Genomic DNA, 18,724 nt, shown 5'->3' on the forward strand with positions numbered 1-18,724 from the left:
TGCATGTAGCTCTCTCACGTCAGCAATATTCTTTTCCATATTCTAGCTCAGGGGTTAGAACATTTTGGCCTGCAGGCCAAACCTGGTTCATTGCCTGTTTTTGTAAATAGAGTTGTACTGGAACATGGCCACACATTCATTCACGTTATCATCTAGGCTCATTTGGCTCTATGAGGCAGAGCTGAGTAGTTGTGACAGAGACTTGTGGGTGGCAAAGCCTAAAGTATTTCCTACCTGGCCCTCTACAGAAAAAGTTAGCATTGCTAGCCTCTGTTCTAGATCAACGTTTGCTCGACTTGAGGTTTGTTTGTTTTACTTTTTTCATTTGAAACTAATGGAAGGCTGTTTTGCCAGGGGGACCAATGCCACGGAGCAATGTGCTAGATGGTTCTGAAGGAACAGTCAGTGCACTAAATATGGTAACTGACTGCAGCTCTCAGTAACAAGTAAAAACTTAACTCTGGCACATAAAGGACAAGAACCAAAGCACAGAGAACTCTTAACATCCAACAAACACTTACTAACTGCTTACTAAGTGCCTGCCATTGGGCTAAGCTCGGAGGATACCCACATAAATAAGACCAATTCAGTTCACAAAGAACGCACTATCTGGTGAAAGAAACAAGACATTTATATTAAATAGAATAATAGAAGCTAGTGGACAATGAGTTAGAGTCCTGACACGGAGAATAATTAACTGAGGTTGGGGCTGAGAGAAACTATTCAACCCCAAGGACAGTCACACAAAGACTTCCATTCCCCCTGCAGAGTTCCAGTTTCAGGAAGTCACCAGGATTGGAAGCTGGTAACTATCTATAGTTGCTTCACCCCAAAGGCCCCTGCTTGCGTGTGGGTGGAGTTAACCCTTGGATTGCATGTTGCTTCCTGAATTTCTTTTATAGCACACTATATTTTTGTTTAACCTTTTGAGTATATTCCTTTACATTTTTAACTTACATTTAGTTTTAGTCATCTTAACATATTTTACTTTTTTAACCTCACCTCTATTATTTTCTTTAACATATTCTGATATAGATATTATTTTTATCATCTTATTCATCTTTTTTACACCTTTACTATTTCAGCATGTTTTGCCTAATAATTATTTATGTATTTTTCTTACCCTCCTTTGTTTCAACTATTTTATCTTAGATACAATACCCCCGTTGTTTTGCTTCTTTAGTGAGAATAAGCAGGGATGATCATCGAAAAACTCAGCCACCAGGAAGGTCTGGTAACTGAACAATTAGCACAAGCTCAGCCTCTGGGTGGAGGTGGGTACTAGGGATCCTGGGGTGCCTAGGACGCACCCTTTAGTTGATGAAACCTGCAGTGGTTCCAGAGGGTCCCGGGGTAGGGGCAGGAGGAATGAAGTAGCAGAAGCAGTGGGGAGAGGAAATGGAAAGATAACTAAATAGCAACTGACACTGAAATATTTTAACAACCAGTATCACCATACTGGATAAATATCAGTTCTGTGATTGTGAAACAGCAGAGTAAGTGGAATAGAGAAGAAGCTATTCTATGCCCCTTAAGAAGAGAGATGGATGTATCTTTTATTTCATTTAAGTTTCTTTAAATTCCATTTTAAAAGCCAAAGAAGTAAAGATCCTGACCCTACCTCTAGCCATACTTACCTGCCCCAATTTTTAAAACTATATATCCATGTAACTCGAGGACACAGTCTAAAATGCTCCCTCTTAAGAAGTTTTAGCTAACTTTAAAAACAGCCAAGAGAAACTACTGACATAACAATGTGGCAGTAACTTCTAAATCACACAATTACTTGACACTAGTTATTTGGAAGAGCACATACTGTGGACAAAGAAGGAAGCACACGAAAAGGTGAAGCAACTCAAGCTCCCATGAGCTCTCACATACCTATAAATCACATGCTAAAATATTTTGGAATTACACACCGTAAAAGACCTGGATCCAAATTCTCAGAATATTTTTTTAAGATGGAATGCTCCAAGGATAAATTCTAAATAAATCTGATTCATCTACCTCCAAGACAAAAATTCAAACATTTTTGCAAATAGCCATCAAATATTGAACTATGGGTCAATTTTGCTCCCATTTTTGGTAATCTTGAAAACAATGCTACAAAGAAGGTATCACTCAAAGTTGATAGGTGAGACTAACTGACCTAGAGAGATTAAGTAGCCTAGTTAAGGTCGCACAGTCATTGGTAGAGCTCTGCTCACTGCCTCTCTCCCGTCATGCTGGTAGGTCTTCCCAATATCTCTCCTCTATCATGACAATTCTCAGATTCAGAGATGGAATGAATGTAACAACCCTATAAGGCTTCCCCTGCATCCTCCAATGATTACAACCTGAAAAGTACTCCAAAGGTCCTTTTTTTCTCAAGATTTTTATTAAAAATATAGCTAACATACAATATTGTATTAGTTTCAGGGTATACCTTAGTCATTCAACATTTATATACCTAAAGAAGTGATCACCTTGACAAGTCCACCAACCATCTGACATAGTACCACGCTATCAGAGTATTATTGACTATATTCCCTATACTGTTCATTACATCCCCATGACTTGTTTTATACCTGGAAATTTGGACTTTATTCCTCTTTACCTTTTCTCCCCTTTTTAAATTTTCCAATTACAGTTGACATTCAATATTATTTTATATTAATTTCAGGTGTACAGCTTAGTGGTTAGACATTTATATAATTTAAGAAATGATCCCCCTAACTAGTCTAGTACCCACCTGGCACTATACATAGTTATTTCCATTTCACTGACTATATTCCCTATGCTTTACTCTACATCCCCATGACTATTTATTTGGTAACTACCAATTAGTACTTGTTAATCCCTTCACCTTTTGCACCCTGCCTCCCACCCCCTCCTACCTATCACCCCAACATATCTACTACTCATCTGACACCATACATAGTTATTACAATATTATTGAGTATATTCCTTATGCTATACCCTACATCCCCATAAATACTTTTTAACAACCAATTTGTACTTCTTAATCCTTTTCCCTTTCTTCACCCACACCCCAATGCCCCTCCCATCTGGCAACCATCAAAATGTCCTCTGTGTCTATGAGTTTGTTTCTGTTTGTTTGTTTCATTCTTTAGATTCCATACATAAGCGAAATCACATTGCATCTATCTTTCTCTGTCTGAATACTTCACTCAGCATAATACCCTCCAGGTCCATCTATGATGTCATAGATGGCAAGAACCCACTCCACTCCACGGCCTAGCAATATTCCATTATATGAATGTACCACCTCCTCTTTATCCATTCTTCTATCAGACACCCAGGTTGCCTCCACATCTTGGCCACTTTAAACAGTGCTGCAGTGAACAGGTCCCCTTAAAGTAGAGTTTTAGGTTTCTTCAGATAAATACCCAGAAGTGGGATTACTGGATCCTTCTTTATCCCTTGTTGTAACCCTTTTTTTAAAGTCTATTTTGTCTGGTATAAGTATTGCTACTTCAGCCTTTTCTGTGTTCCGTTTCCATTTTAATGAAATATTTTTTCCCATCCCTTTACTTTCCGTCTGTGTCTTTCAATCTAAAGTGAGTCCGTACGCAGCATTTTCTTATCCATTCAGCCTTCCTATGCCTTTTGATTGGAGCACTTTATCCATTTACACTGAAAGTAATTGTTGATAGATATGTAGCTATTGCCATTCATTTTATTATTCATAATTTTTATATTCCTTTTTACTTTTCTACCCTAAAGAAGTCCCTCTGACATTCTTTGTAACAGTGGTTTGGTGGTGATGAACTCCATTAGCTTTTTCTTGTCTGGGAAGCTCTTTATCTGTCCAATTTTACATGATATCCTTGCTAGGTAGAATACCCTTGTTTGTAGGTACTTGCATTTCATCACATTGAATATTTTGTGCCAAACCCTTCTGGCCTGCAAAGTTTCTGTTGAGAAATCAGCTCACAATCTTATGGGAGCTCCCTCAGAAGTTACTAGTTGCCTTTCTCTTTCTGCTTTTAGGATTCTCTCTTTGTCTTTAACTTTTGTCATTCTAATTATGATGTGTCTTGGTGTGGGCCTCTTTGATTTCATCTTGTTTGGGACTCTCTGCACTTCTGGGCTTGTATGTCTACTTCCTTCAACCAGGTTAGGAAAGTTTTCAGTCATTATTTCTTCAAATAGGTTCTCAATCCCTTGCTTTGTCTCTTCTGATGTGAATGTTGTTATACTTGATCTGATTGGGTATTTTTTAATACCTTGTCTTCCAAATCGTTGATTTGATCCTCTGCATTATCAAATTTGCCAGTGATTCCTTCTAGAGCATGCTTCATTTCAGTTATTGCATTCTTCACTTCTGACTGGTTCTTTTTTATGGTTTCCATGTCCTCTTTTATGCTTGCTATGTCTGTGTTAAACTTCTCACTAAGTTCCTTGAGCATCCTTATAACCAGTGTTTTCAAATCTAACTTTGGTAGGTTGCTTGCCTCCATTTTGTTTAGTTCTTTTTCTGGAGTTTTCTCTTGTTCTTTTATTTGGGATGTATTTCTTTGTTTCCTAATTTTGGCTGCCTCCCTGTGTTTGTTTCTATGTATTAGGTACATCTGCTATGTCTCCCAGCCTTGTCCGGGTGGCTTTATGTAGTAAGTGTCCTGTGGGGCACTCAGACAGTCTCCCTGGTCAACAGCTCCAGTTCCTTGTGTGAATTGTATGTGCTCTCCTTTTATAATGAGCCTTGATTATTACTGGCATGTCAGTGGGTGGGATTAGCCCTCACGTTGATTGGCTGTGAAGTTTGGTCCACAGCTTACGGGCTCCTGTGTGGGGGCCTTACCCCAGTGAGTGGGATTCACCCCAACAGGCTCTGATGCCTGTTGAGACTGCCCTTTGGGTGTGCTGCTTGTGGCACAAATTGGGCAGTGCTCTGCTGTGTTGTGAAGCCAAACTCCAAGTATGTTGTTTCTGGGCCTCTTGGGAGGGATGCTGGTGCAGGCCCACGTCACCCACTGCCTGTGACTGGTGAGGGAGCTACCAGGGACCTGGTAGGAGCCACAAAGTGACCCATGGTTGTTCACTTCCGGTGCTAAAGTTGGATGCATGGGGGAGAGGCTACGCTGTGAACTAAGGACAGCTGCCACCAGTACCGGGCCTGGGGTAGCTCTGCAAAAAGCCAGGACATCCCAAAGCCACTTGCCTGCTCCCTTAAGGTCCAGCCACTGATAAAGCCTGGTACAGTCAGTAGTTGGGTGTGGCAGAGTCACTAGAGTAGGAACAATTATGGTCACTAAGTTAATGTAGACTCTGGTTTGGTGCCAGTGCTGAGCCTAGAATTACTCAACGAAAGTCTCAGAGCACACTGGGGCCAGTCGCAGCCCAGCTGGGGCCCATGGACTCTGACAGTTTTTCAAGAAAGAGCACAATGTGGATGGGCCTGGCTGCTCACTGAGAAAGTGCTTCTAGCATTGGCATAGTTGGGCAGGGTGGGGTCCCAGTGAGTCTGTAGGGCAGAGCACTGAAGCTCACTAGACCAATCACATTCAGATTTAGCCTGTGGGGACGGCTCAACATTCGAAAAATGGTACCCGCCTGCGACTACACAAGAGTCAGACCCCATACAGGGAAAAATGTCGATTGTTCTCTAGTCCTCGCTTCGAAGCCACACACCTCATTCTCTCCCCATATGTCTTCGATGCCCCCCGAGTCACTGTCCCTCCAACAGAGCCCAGGGTGAGTACCTGAGAATGAGAGTCTGTGTGCAGGCCATTTAAGAGGACATCTGGGTTTCCTGCAGCCTTCGGTCCCACCCAGCTGGTCAGAATCCTCACTGTTTTTCACAGCCTGATGTCGTGGGAGTGCCTCTTCCCAGCACCAGTACTCCGGGCTGGGGAGACTGGTGTGGGGGGCCGAGGTCCCTCGCTCCTCCGAGGGGAACCTCTGCGTCTGAGATACCCCTCCTGAGTCTCATCCACCACACAGAAGTTTGGCGCCAACCCGTTCCACATCTCTACCCCTCCTACCAGTCTCGACATGGCTTCTTGTTTATATCCTTAGTTACAAAACTACTGTTCAGCCAGACTTTAGATGGTTCTCCAGGTTGAAAGTTCTATAATTTAGCTGTAATTTTAATGTGTTCATGGAAGGAAGCATGAACAGTCTATATCTACTCTGCCATCTTGGATCTTTCAAAAGGCCCTCTTAAGTAAGGGAACCTACTTGATTTCATGACACTGTTAAGCCCAATGCTTCCAAATCCCATTTGCATAAGCAAGAAAAATTCTTAAACTTCTCCACACAGAGTGAGGTACAAGGTATCACTTGCGTCACGCCAGAAACTCCGTAACAAACTGATTATTATTTGGAGCTCAGATTTGTCCTGGATATTGCCTTGCCCAAAAACCTTTTTATCACATTTCAATTCCAAATGATTCTTCGCCTTCAGTTTATTGTCACTACAAGCATTTGGAGTGTCAGAAGAAAGCCTCATCTCAGTGCTCTCCCAGGACCTTTTCTCAACTCTTTATTAACAATCCAGTCTTTGATGAAAACTTAAATCACTCTTTACCCATCTCATTCCCTTGTAAAAGGTAACTGGCTTGCCATGCTATCCCTATACCTACTGTATAACAAACGTATCAAACAAAAATGAGCTATTCTGGAGATGTGAAATCTAACCACTGAGGGCAACGGATCTACAAAGACAAAACTGAAAAGATCACTTAAGAAAATCTAATTAGTAACTGTTAGCACTCCCCTTTGTTTACTAGTGAAATGTAGATAGCCCCTCAAGCTCAGCCAAAAGGCATTTGGAATTTTATAACAAGTGCCACCTTTTGGTTTGCCCCTGCTAGTAAGCTGTCCTGAATACGTTAGGAGAGGTATACCAGTATACTGTTTAAATATTTATATCCCACGGAGTCATTAACACTTTGTAATGAAATGGAAATGGTATTTCAATGTGTGTCTTTTAATTGTTTTTGTAAAAGTCATGTGAAACAGCTATTCTCCTTAATCAGCTTATCTAACCAGAGTGATATAAAAATAATTATCAACTGTTCATTAAAGTGAAACACAGAATCTCAAAGAGTAACGCTTAATATATACTGGAATTAAAGTTGTTTCCGATGAAAATACAGCTCTTAGTTAAAATAAAAGCACCCAAAAAAGTATATGTTCTTTAATGGAACAATTAACCTCGGTAGATATGCTAGTCTTAAAAAAAAAAAAAAAAAAAAAAAAAAAATTATACATAAAGATTCAAAAGCATAAAAGCCACAATGAGATGAAGTGAAAGAACAAATGCCTGACTTTAGAACAATGGCATGACTATACCACTTAGTAGCCAAAAACCTCAAATAATTTGGTTAAGCCTCTCTGAACTTTTAAAACTTTGTGTAACAACCTATCTCACTAGGTTTCACGAGAGAGCATCTGCTCATTCAACCAATATTTACTGAGCCACTATTATGCTCGAAACCTTAAAACACATCAGTAAACAGAGCAAAGTCCATGTTCAACTTATATTCTATTTGAGGGGGGGAAACGGGACAGTTAAGCATTAAATAGGTAGACAAACGATACCATTTCAGTTGTTGGTAAAACAAAACAAGAAAACAGTGCCTAGAATACAGAGGGTGCTCAAAAATTTCCTTTATTTTTAATGTTGATGTATACTTAGTTCTGTTCAGTGTATCATTATCTCTTTCTTGGTGAATTATAAAAATAAATCTTATATTTACACTCATTTATTCTTGACTCTAAGCAAAGTGAACAACAAAATTAAGGTTGATTCCATCAGAATAAAAATAACCCAATCTTGGATATACAAGTACTTTGCAGCTGTCACAACAGAAGCCTGTGGAAACACACTGCCTAATTCTTAGGAACTGACTCATGATTTCGCCTAACACTCATTGTTCTTCAATGGTCGGAAAACATTGTAGTGTATACTGAATCAGGGAAAGGCATTTTCTCCCCCACCAACTTTCATGTCTTAAGACAGATATTACTTGTGCCAATTCTAATATTTATCAGTGAAATCAGTCTTTGATGACACGATTAGGACTCTATACAAAAAATATGAATATTTAAGCATCTTATGAATAAGATTATGTAACATAAATCTGTGAACCTTTGATTACCTTTTATTAAGTGGGGAGAGCAAATAAATGATTTACCTCTTTAACAAAATTGCAACATTATTTAACTATATACACCAGTGTCCCTTTATTGTAAATGACAACTGTTAGCTAATCATGTAATCAAAAAGCTTCCTTAAAGTAGGAATCAGGGAAGAAAAAGGTCAATAGGTCCACTGAAGGTTTGACTTTGACTTTACATATAAAATCCATGTTTATTCCCTAGGCTTCTGGTACAGTGCCAAGTACTTGTCTCTTAAGTTGAATCTGTCTTTCTTGCCAAATTCAACCCATGTACATATATATCATCTACAATTTCCTGTTTCAATTTCTTCAAAATACAATGAGAAGCTTAAGGTATCTGAGGGCAAAATCCTTCCAATCATGTACACTTCTCTGGCCTACATGTAATACAAAAGCAAATTTTTTTTAGGAATTCACCTGTGTGGAATCTGGCCAAAGCATTCAAAGTTGCTTACACCAAAACAACTCTTTTTTTTTTCAGTCTCATACTTTGCTGAATTATGTAACACATAACTAAATTATATTACAAGTATAATTGATATAACTGGTTTGGTATAAAACACAACCAATTCTTGGTAAGCACACAACTCAACCTGTTTGGAGCAGAAATGGTGGCAGGGAATTTGAATAGTGTGGTATACTACAGGCATTTGTTAATATGTTCTGTAGAGGACTTATGATAAATCCAGTGAGTTGTTTGAGAATTTCTATAAAAATCTGTAAATATTAGGTTACTTAATATTTACAGAAAGTTAAAAAATAAAAAAAGTTATCAAAAGCAAAGAAAAACATTCTTCAAAATGTCAACTCTTGCAAATTCTACACATATTTTTGTTCAAGAAACCACAGACATCTAAAATACTTTTGGAGTTAAAAGTAGCAAGTAAATTTCGATATATTGCAATCTAACTCATTCTTAGTTGATCCTCTCACATTACAACCTTGTCTAACATCCCTTGAAATAACTTTCTAAATTTTGAATTAACAACTAAAGAAGTTGGAAACAACTGATCCAAATACAAAACTATGAGATTACACATCAGTTTTTCGCTAAAAGTATAGTTCCTTCTTTGCATTACTGATAAGAAATCTCTTCATATACTTGATTTCTCCTTTCATTAAATGAACAATACTACAACACCCTTTAGAAGAACTGTACCCAGTCATATTTGTATGACTTTTGGCTCCACTACTACATTATCTCTATCCCAGAACCACCAGTAAACAGGAAGTAAAAATTCATTCATGCTGAGTTGCAAGTAACCTTTGTACAGACTGGTGCGAACCACGTGCGTTTTATTCTTATATACAATATAACTTTAGTATCAATCTTGAGATTCAAGAAAAGGAGTGTGATCAGTAAACTGAAATTGAAGAACCAGAAACTTTAAAACCAAATCTCTACAGAAATTGCCAAAGAAGTCCTTTAAATTAATTTTAACAGTCATTCCCTCAAGTTGAATTTTATTTTTGGAGAGAAACTGGGCAAATTATTCCACAAAGAACCTGTAGCCGCTGAAATTTCAGACAACATACACATACTCTTCAGTGCTCCATGATTTTACTTTGTTTTGACTGTGACTGGTAAAAAGATATACAAGTATACTATGGAAAATTCCTAATCATTACATTGAGTGCTTATGTGAAAATTAATATAAATTACAAAATCTATGACATTTTATAATATGTATGCTATACTCAAAAGCTCCTTTTTAGAAAAGGAGCCATATTAAACTAATGGGCATAACACATTACATTTAATTAAACACCAAGTCCAACCACATAAGCTGTGGTAGAGAAAACAACTAAGTGATTCAAGGCTAAGAGCTAAAGTAAATTTTTAATAACTTAAATAATGCACATGTTAATACATGCATATTTTTCACTTATGCATATTTGCATTGTTGAACAAAAAACTAAGTGCTGAAAGATTTCCAGATTTTAACTGAAATTAAGAGGCATTAACTCCTCAGTGGCCTCACCTCTACTTCATCCACCCAAATGAGTGAATAGTATAAAAAGAAACTTCTAATACCAGTACATTGTAGATATCAATATATATATATATATATATATTTTAACTTAAAAGTTCCTTCTCCTTTCTTTTACATAATTGATGTTCTTAAAACAAAGTTTGATTTCTCACAAATACGACCCTATTTTTTAAACTGACAAGAACTAGTATTAGGGAGAATACAAAGAAATAGGAACACTCATCTGCCCTGAGGAGCTTAAATTGAGAAATTGTTTAAAGGTAACTTTGCATTATCTATCAAAATTTTAAATGCACATAGAAATTTATGTTAAGAAGCAATCAACAAAGGTATAATGTAATACATAAATGGATATTACATAATTTTTAATAACTAAAAATTAAAGTCATTCTAAATGTTTATCAATAAGGGACTGATTTAATTATTACATCAACACAATGGAGTGCATTTTAAATGAGGCAGGAAAATGTTTATGATGTATTAAATGAAAAAGCAGTTAGGACAGTAAACTCATTTGTAAATTCTATAAATAAAAATGTATATGTGCTCATTAAAACTATAAGAATATATATCAAACATGCATAAGGTTTACATAAACTCTCTTCTTTGTATTAAATATTAACTATATGAGCACTTATTGGTTCCCGAAAATAAATAAATTTTATAATCATACAGAACATTTTAACATTTTAAAATGTTTTAACCAAAAATGTAAAAATTTAAAGAATTTTTCCATCTTCTTTTAATATTTCCTAGTCACTAGGAAATCTGATTTTTCTCCTAACACATATCATTTGGTCAAACTTTAAAAGGCATTACATTGAACTTTGCAGGGTTATACAAAATAAAGGTTGTGACACAAAATAATCATGATTATATTCAAAGATGTGACTTTTTTATATTTCTCTCAAATATTTGCTATCTTTAAAACAAAAGAATAGGGTATATTTTAAAAACAAAACTTACATAATTTCTATGGTGATAGGTAAAACTCAGCATCATATTTTTCATTTACATATTCTACAGGTTATAGCAATAACATTTTTTCAATAAGTATAACACTTCATCAACGTATTATCTAAAGATCACCAAATTTAATTTTATTAATGGCTTTATCTTGATTTAGAGCATAAATGTTTCTCCATCTAAACTTGAAGCAAAAATTTTGATACTAAAAAAATTTAGACCAACTATATATTTACATGTATTAACATTTTTAATACTTAAACTTGATTTTCAAAATAAAGATTTATGCTTGCTAGAATTGATACTTGTAAAAATAATTCTACTTTCCTAAAATACTTTTTAAGGGATTGAAAATGAAACATTTTTACTTTACCAAGTTGTTGGTGGTGTTTGTCATAATTACTATGACAGAAATTGATTCCATCTTCCTCATCTATAGTTTTCTCCGATGAAAGCAAACTAAGACATCTCATCTTCAGTAATCTTGGAGAACTTTCCTGAAAACCATCTCTAGTATCCCAAACCACATCTCCAGAAAGAATGGGAGGAACAACTCTCTTTAAAAAATCCATTTTAAGGTTCTACATTACTAGACCTACGAGCACACAGAAAAGTGCTTGTACCAATTTCCTTGATGAGAAGATAAGGTACACTATTTATGTCAAAGAGCAAAGAAACGTCATGTGAGTTGAGGTGGTGCTAAACACCAGTAGGTCAAGTGCCAGCTGTTCTGAAGCTGATTTTCAGAACATTTGCTGTTCATACTGATAACAAACCAAACAGCTATCAACAATGAAATGGCACTTTACTTGTACATCTACAATGGGTGTTAACAGCAATATTGAGACCATAAAATGTTTAGCATTCATCTAGTTTAACATTTAGACTTTGAAAACTTACACTGTGATAATGTTAAGACAAATTTAATTTGGTCTGAGGTGTGTCATCCTTTTAAATAAACTTACAGCTGAAGTGAGAAACAGTAACTTGTAGTAAAAAGATAATTCCTAATTCTAAAAATTCACTAATGGACCTCAGGAACATCAAGTTTCATGGGACATGAAAGGAAACTTTAAAACTTTACATTGTATTATGAACATTCCAATGTGTCCAATGTCCAATGAATACAATCAACTGTAATTATCAATAGCAGCAACTGAATCCTTGGCATAAATTACAAGAAAAAAGTGGTAATTTAAAATAATTTGGATCTAAGAATATAAAGTATAAATATTTAATTCACTAAACCCAGTAATCAATCTTACACAATTTGTTTCCAAATAACTGGGCATTACACTAAATATTTTTAAATAGCAGAAGTAGCTGATCCTACTGCCTTAATGTAATCCAGAAGCATGACAAAATATCCCAGTGGAAGATGCCTACATAAGACTTTGAAAACTGAAATTAATATCTTCTTTTTTCCCTTCTTTTGCCTGCCCTCTGGTGGGGATATTAAGTGAGCAAGAAGGAAATGAAAAACCAAAGAACAGATAAGGCGTAAACTCCCTAAGCAATCAAATTTATAACTTTGAGGATATACATTTGATAATAATTTAAAAATCTGATTTTCACTTAGTGAAACAGAAGCACAACCTCATTCTTCTAAGACTCAACATGAAGAAAATGATTTATATGTTTTAAAAGATAAAGCATAAAATTGTCTATGTAGATATCAGGAAAAACTGTTCTAATGTAAAAACAAATTTCTGGTTCTGAATTACTGCGTTTTTAATCCTCGTTTTTCTGCCACATTGATTATATAAAGTTAACTATTTTTTATTTCATTATTTAAAAGACATTAATTGAGGGTCCTCTACATGTAACACGTTTATATAGTATTAAGGCTCAGGGAAAATTTAGAGGATTTATTAATGTAAATCCTGTCTCAAGGAATCCTAAGGTGAAAAGCAGGGAAGAAACAAGGAAGTCAAGTACAGGACTAATATTTCTTTCCTTAAAGCAGGAATGTACTGACTAGGAAAACAGCTTAACTTTAAAAAAAAATGCTTCTAAGAAGTAGATTCTCTCTCTAAAGCTTTGAACATGAAAAGCTATAAATTCACATCTGAGCAGCCTATTCCCCACACACAGAAGAAACAACCGGTTAGAACCATAATCCATATGCCTCAACAGCCTAGAAATTATCACTGTGTCTTCCAGGCTTTGCTGGGTTTTTTTTCCTCTTTATGGATAAGATCTCATGTTCTTTAAAACTTATGTTTTCAGTTTTCCTCAGATTCCTTTGCAGGTCTTCCTTATCTGTGGAGCCCAGCAACATAATGGTACCCAGCACATGCTGCTTGTACAGGGCAAGTTACATTCGTGTCCGTTCATGATGTACAAGCCACCACCTGTGTCACTATCAACCCCACCGTTCTGACTGCACTTTCAACTGGGGAAACGAAGGGCAAGGATATTATTAGGTGTTATTGAAGAGACCACAAGATTTTTCTCAGATTTCCTTCATTCAATAAGTATTTGCTGAGCAACTACGATACTGGCCCATGAAAGATGCACAGGCATTGAAGAGATGGGTCTATCTGCAGAAGCTTACTATTTATGTAGGGAAAGAAACTCTCACAACTACCAGATTCCCTGAAGGGTTGGCTAAGGCTTTGCTGAGCCTGCATTGCAGTTCAATTTCCTCTGCCCAACCTGCTTCTACACCACCTCTCTTATTAGACGTTGATCCCCAAAAAAACAACCTGGCAGCAGATTCCTTTTCAGCATCAGCTTCCAGAGGACCCACCCTGAGAATACAGCAAGGAGAAAGCATGGCATTCCTGTGACAAAACTGTATGCATTCCTAGTTGAATCTCCGAAGAGGAAATGCCATAGAGCCTGTTTGCATGATGATATTTCTATGATCTTTGGTTGATTATCACAACTTTGAACTCCTGGTATAATAGTCTCAGAATTAAGAAATTATAATAGAAGCTAGTGGCTCAATAAAAGATTCAAAAACCTTTATAGACCTCACAGTCACTATTCAACCTTTAAAATATTTGTTATAATCTTACCGTAGAACTCAAGACAGTAATTTCTTGGTGGTAACTTGGATCATCTAATCCTGACTGTGGGACTCTTGAGCAGTTTTGTGAATTAAACATTTAGGTGTTAATCATCCAAGATTCAAATAAATGGCTTCGTCTCTGAAGAAAAACAAAATACAAAATTCACATGTTAGATATGTTTATAATAAGCACATTTGTGTGCTACTCATATCCATCATTCTTCTGAGTATTACATAGCAGTATCACCTACTGCTGCAGTTATTGTCTTTTTATAATGTAGCATTACATTTCTCCTGAATTTTTATTATGAAAAATTTCAAAATAATGCAAAATTGAGAGTAGTATCATGAACCCACCATTATTAACTCATAGCAAATCATGTTTCATTTATATATCTACCTACCCCCAACTCCTATCTCACTACTCTGGATTATTCTGAAGCAAATTCCTGACCTTATACCTTATACTTCATTTGTAGATAATTCTGTATGCATCTCTCTAAGACATAGATTTGCTTTTTAAACATAAGCCAATATCATTATAATGTCTACTATAAATTAATAAATTCTTTATAACATCAACTACCAATCAGTGCTCAAATTTCCCCAACTATATCATGTGTTTTTTTAAACAGTTTGTTCTAAATCCAGATCTAAACAAAATCCATATAGGCAATTGTTACTAAGTCTTTTAAATCCCTTCTAATCAACAAGTTTCCCCTTCCTTTCTCTTCTTTGCATTGACAAGTAATGCTTTTATTAGCCAATGATTGAATCAATACTTCAATAACTTAATTATTCAATAATACATTGAATACATTTTTATGTTATTTACTAAAATAAACAGATTTGAAAAATCATTCATCTGGCCACTAGGCCTAATATTTATCCCACCTACAGATAATGTTTGGGATACATATTTTTCAAAGTCCAATTACAATATCTGTGAGAGGGTCATGGATTGGGAACCACTGTACCATATCTGTAACAATTTGATGGTTACTAAGAATGAAACCAATGACCACAGGGAGTTATCCTTTGACCATACATAAGGTCTCACACATGTAATTGTGCACATCCCATGCTTTTATTACCATTAAAGATGTTGGCATTTTTCAATAGCTAAATAGGCCACATTTTAAATCTAGCATTGAACTCAAATTAACTTCCTTTTAAATCATAACTGGTGTCTTAATTTTTTTGCTACTTAATGAATTGAATCCTCAATCCAACAGAAAGAACTGACTACTCTCTAAAATATTAATTTTGTACTTAAACTTCTTAATTTGAAATTCCTTTAGCCAAGTTTGAAAATATGATCTTCCATTTACTCACAGGCACAATCAACTAAATCGTGACTAAAATCAAATCTTTGAAAACAAAGAACTGGTATATATGAATAAAATACTAATTCATATGCACTTGTTTTTAATATCATTCAGACTTACTGGAATTTTTATTGGCACACCATATGTTTCTAAATCTACTAACAACATATCTAAAATTCTGTCATAATTCTTGATACTTTATTTTTGTTGTTGGTTCATGGACTCATTTCTCCCTCAAAGGAAATAAAGCTTATGTGACAAAAAGCATATTATTTCTGTCGAGTACGGTCATGCACTGGTCTATACTTAATGAAATTTAAACTACTTTTCACTTTATCTTCTAGGACAAATTACAAAACCAGTTACTACTGGACTATGAAGCAATTTTAGGATACTGCAACATGTTCATCTAGGATTGATTTCTACCGCGATGTCTAGGTCTTTTGTTTTGCTTCACTTTTGAATAAACTTCTGTTCAGATATAGCAAAAACTAATGCCATGTTTTTTATGTTTTCTCTTCCTGTAACCACACAGTCAGAGCACTGTATCATTTTAAGACTTCCCAATGTTTGTCTAGAATTTTCAATACCTCTTTAGTAGAAGATGCACAACCTTTCTATTTTCAACTTCCATTTTCGATAAAATAAACATATGTCTTTGGTTATCCTGGAAAAAAGTTGGTTTACACTTCTCTGACTTTCTTTATAGGTTACAATCATTTTTAGCAGGGATGGTTTTTGTCTTGATTTGGGGTTGGGGGGTTGCATGTTAACAGCTTTTCATCTTGTCTCCATATATATTATTTAACATGGAACCCATCTTTATTTTCATTCCACTTGATTAATTTGGAGAATATTCTATCTACAGGAAGAATCATTTTTATTACTAACTTTATACTACTACTTTTGAGATGGTCACTGTAGAGAGATTAGGTAAACGTGGTCATGGTATATACATAATCAATGCTGTTGCTTCTTATTTTTAAAAGAAAAAAAGTCATATGAACAAGAGTGGTGTGAGGTCAGTTGGTATTTGACGACACTGAAGTCTATAAATAGCCAAATAGCACAAACTTTGAGGGGACAAGGCTTTAAACCTGAAATAAGAATAATGATCTAGAAGCTTCCATGTGCAATAAAGAAAGAGAACAGTGGCCCAGCTCTGGCACTTGGGAAGATCTCAGGTCAAATGAGGTCCTCCAAGGACAGCTTTGCTTCACTTCCGTCCAGAAAGTAAAAGAGAAAGTTGAACGGGTGTTCAGGTAACACATTAACCTCATTTCCTTTCTGAACAGAATTACTAGAAAAATAAAAGAACAGAAATGCCACAAAATTAACGTATCTTCATTATAATAAGATACGTGATGCATATGGCTCTGATAATACATTGATACAGAAAATAATCTCAAGCAAATAAAGCAAAAATGAATCTTGGTGATGTTCATAATTTGAAAAGGAGAACAAGGAAAGTATGGTACCTCACACAAGGTAGATTTGAGTTCAACAAAAAGAATAACAACTTAATTATTGCATAATTAATGAAAAGACTCTTTCATAAAGAAATGAAGTCCCTGCTCACTGAGTTTTTAGGCAAAAATTGTTGTAAATGCTATAGAAAGGGTTAGCCCCCCCGGGGAAAAGATTATGTTAAATTACTTCAAAGATCCCAACTATAAATCAATCTAAAGATCAAAACTCTAAATTTAATTTACAATGTCTTTTATACTTATACTTGAACCCTAAAATGTGTGGTAGCCTAGAAATGCATTATTTCAACTAAAGAAAGAAACCATGTGACAAGACATGGAATTTATGGGGGCAAATTCCTATCCATCTATTAAAATTATTCTGGGTATCTTGCAAGGTCTCTTAAAATGATGCAAGAGGACAAAATGATGGATGAAATGGTTTTAAATAAATTTAGAACAATCATAGCTTCTATTCATAACAGCAAAATAATTATGGGAAACATAAAATGTAGTAATTTTTGTAATCTGCCAAATATTATATAAAATATAAAAAATTTGCTCACAAATAATGAACTACAGGTAGCACACAATTATTTGAATACCTTTTCTGTCTGACTGGTAAAAATCATTAATATGAAGAACTTACAGTCATCCTTTAATTAAAAACAAAATTGATGACTCAAAATCAATGCTGGTTCTATCACACTTCAATTTTTAGAAATTCACTTTTTCTCTTATTTTAGAAATGTTATAGTTTTACAATTTTTAAAATGGACTTGCATTTTAACTTTCTCTCTGTTGTTCTTTTTCACCTTCTCCCAAATTTCAATTTTAAAGAATACAGAAACTCATTATGCTGGCTAATGTAATCACAGATTACACTATTATCGCCTGCTGAAAATGCTGTATAACGGTACTGGGCTAGAATAACTGGGCTTCACTACAAAAACCTAAATCTCTTGCTGATAAAGCAATGTTCTCTGATGGTAAATTTGTCAACATTTTGTTGACTTTACATTTTTTTAGCCAGAATAACAGTTACTGTCGTACCATGTGATTTGATGAAAACAACTGGCAAAATTTTTCATTAACAAATTTAAGAGGAAGTTTTCCATAAAGATTTCCTTCATTGAATCAAATGAAAACAGCGTCAGAGTACATTTTCAAATATAGTGATGAATAACTATGTATGGTTTAAAATAATTTTCCTATTACATTTTCATGATGACACAGAAAACATAAAGGAATTCAACCACAAATTTATCATACAAATGTTCTACCTGTTCATGTAAACTTAAACACCAAGAGACAAATTTTGGACAAATGTAGCAGCTGACCTGTAAGACATCAATCTCACTTAATCTGGAATGTACTCCCATTGCTAACTTCTAAAAATTCATTACTATTAACTATGCCACACACAGATTTACAGAAATCAAACGTTCAACAAATATATATTCAGCAGAATTATGTGCTAGGAACCAGGGACAGAGGAGTGAACAAACCAGACAGAAATCCCTACCCTTGGGGAGCCTGCATCCTGTTCTAGAAGAACCTTGAGCTTCTTGTCATTCCTTTAAAAATTTGAAAAAGGCGCTAGAGGGTTCTTCCAAATGTACATACACCTAATTTTGCAAGGTTTGAACCTTTTTAATCCAACTATTAATTATGGATTAAGAGCCCATCAAGTCCTCCTCCTGTTTATTTTCCATCTCTACCGTTTACAGTAGCTTCACAGTTTTACTACTCATAGTAAAAAGAAGTATTTTTTCCATTAAAATACGTATGGCCTTCAAATTTCAATAAAGTGTTTTCTACTTAT

General features: G+C 35.3%; 1 protein-coding gene across 12 annotated transcripts in view; it reads right to left on the minus strand.

The window, feature by feature from the left end:
• FRYL (FRY like transcription coactivator) overlaps window positions 1–18,724 on the minus strand; it is a 236,148-nt gene that overhangs the window by 170,192 nt on the left and 47,232 nt on the right. For 6 of the 12 annotated variants that reach the window (XM_074324661.1, XM_074324659.1, XM_074324654.1 and 3 more), the window contains exon 1: window positions 11,463–11,724. In XM_074324661.1, coding sequence (XP_074180762.1) covers window positions 11,463–11,661 — 199 coding nt within the window. In that variant the 5' untranslated portion in view covers window positions 11,662–11,724. Of the gene's footprint in view, window positions 1–11,462; window positions 11,726–14,112; window positions 14,245–18,724 lie in introns of those variants that run through there. The other 6 variants (XM_019741013.2, XM_074324663.1, XM_019741016.2 and 3 more) reach the window with 2 other exon arrangements.

Source organism: Rhinolophus sinicus, linkage group LG02, assembly GCF_036562045.2.
Source record: "Rhinolophus sinicus isolate RSC01 linkage group LG02, ASM3656204v1, whole genome shotgun sequence".
NCBI classification, from domain to species: Eukaryota; Metazoa; Chordata; class Mammalia; order Chiroptera; family Rhinolophidae; genus Rhinolophus; species Rhinolophus sinicus.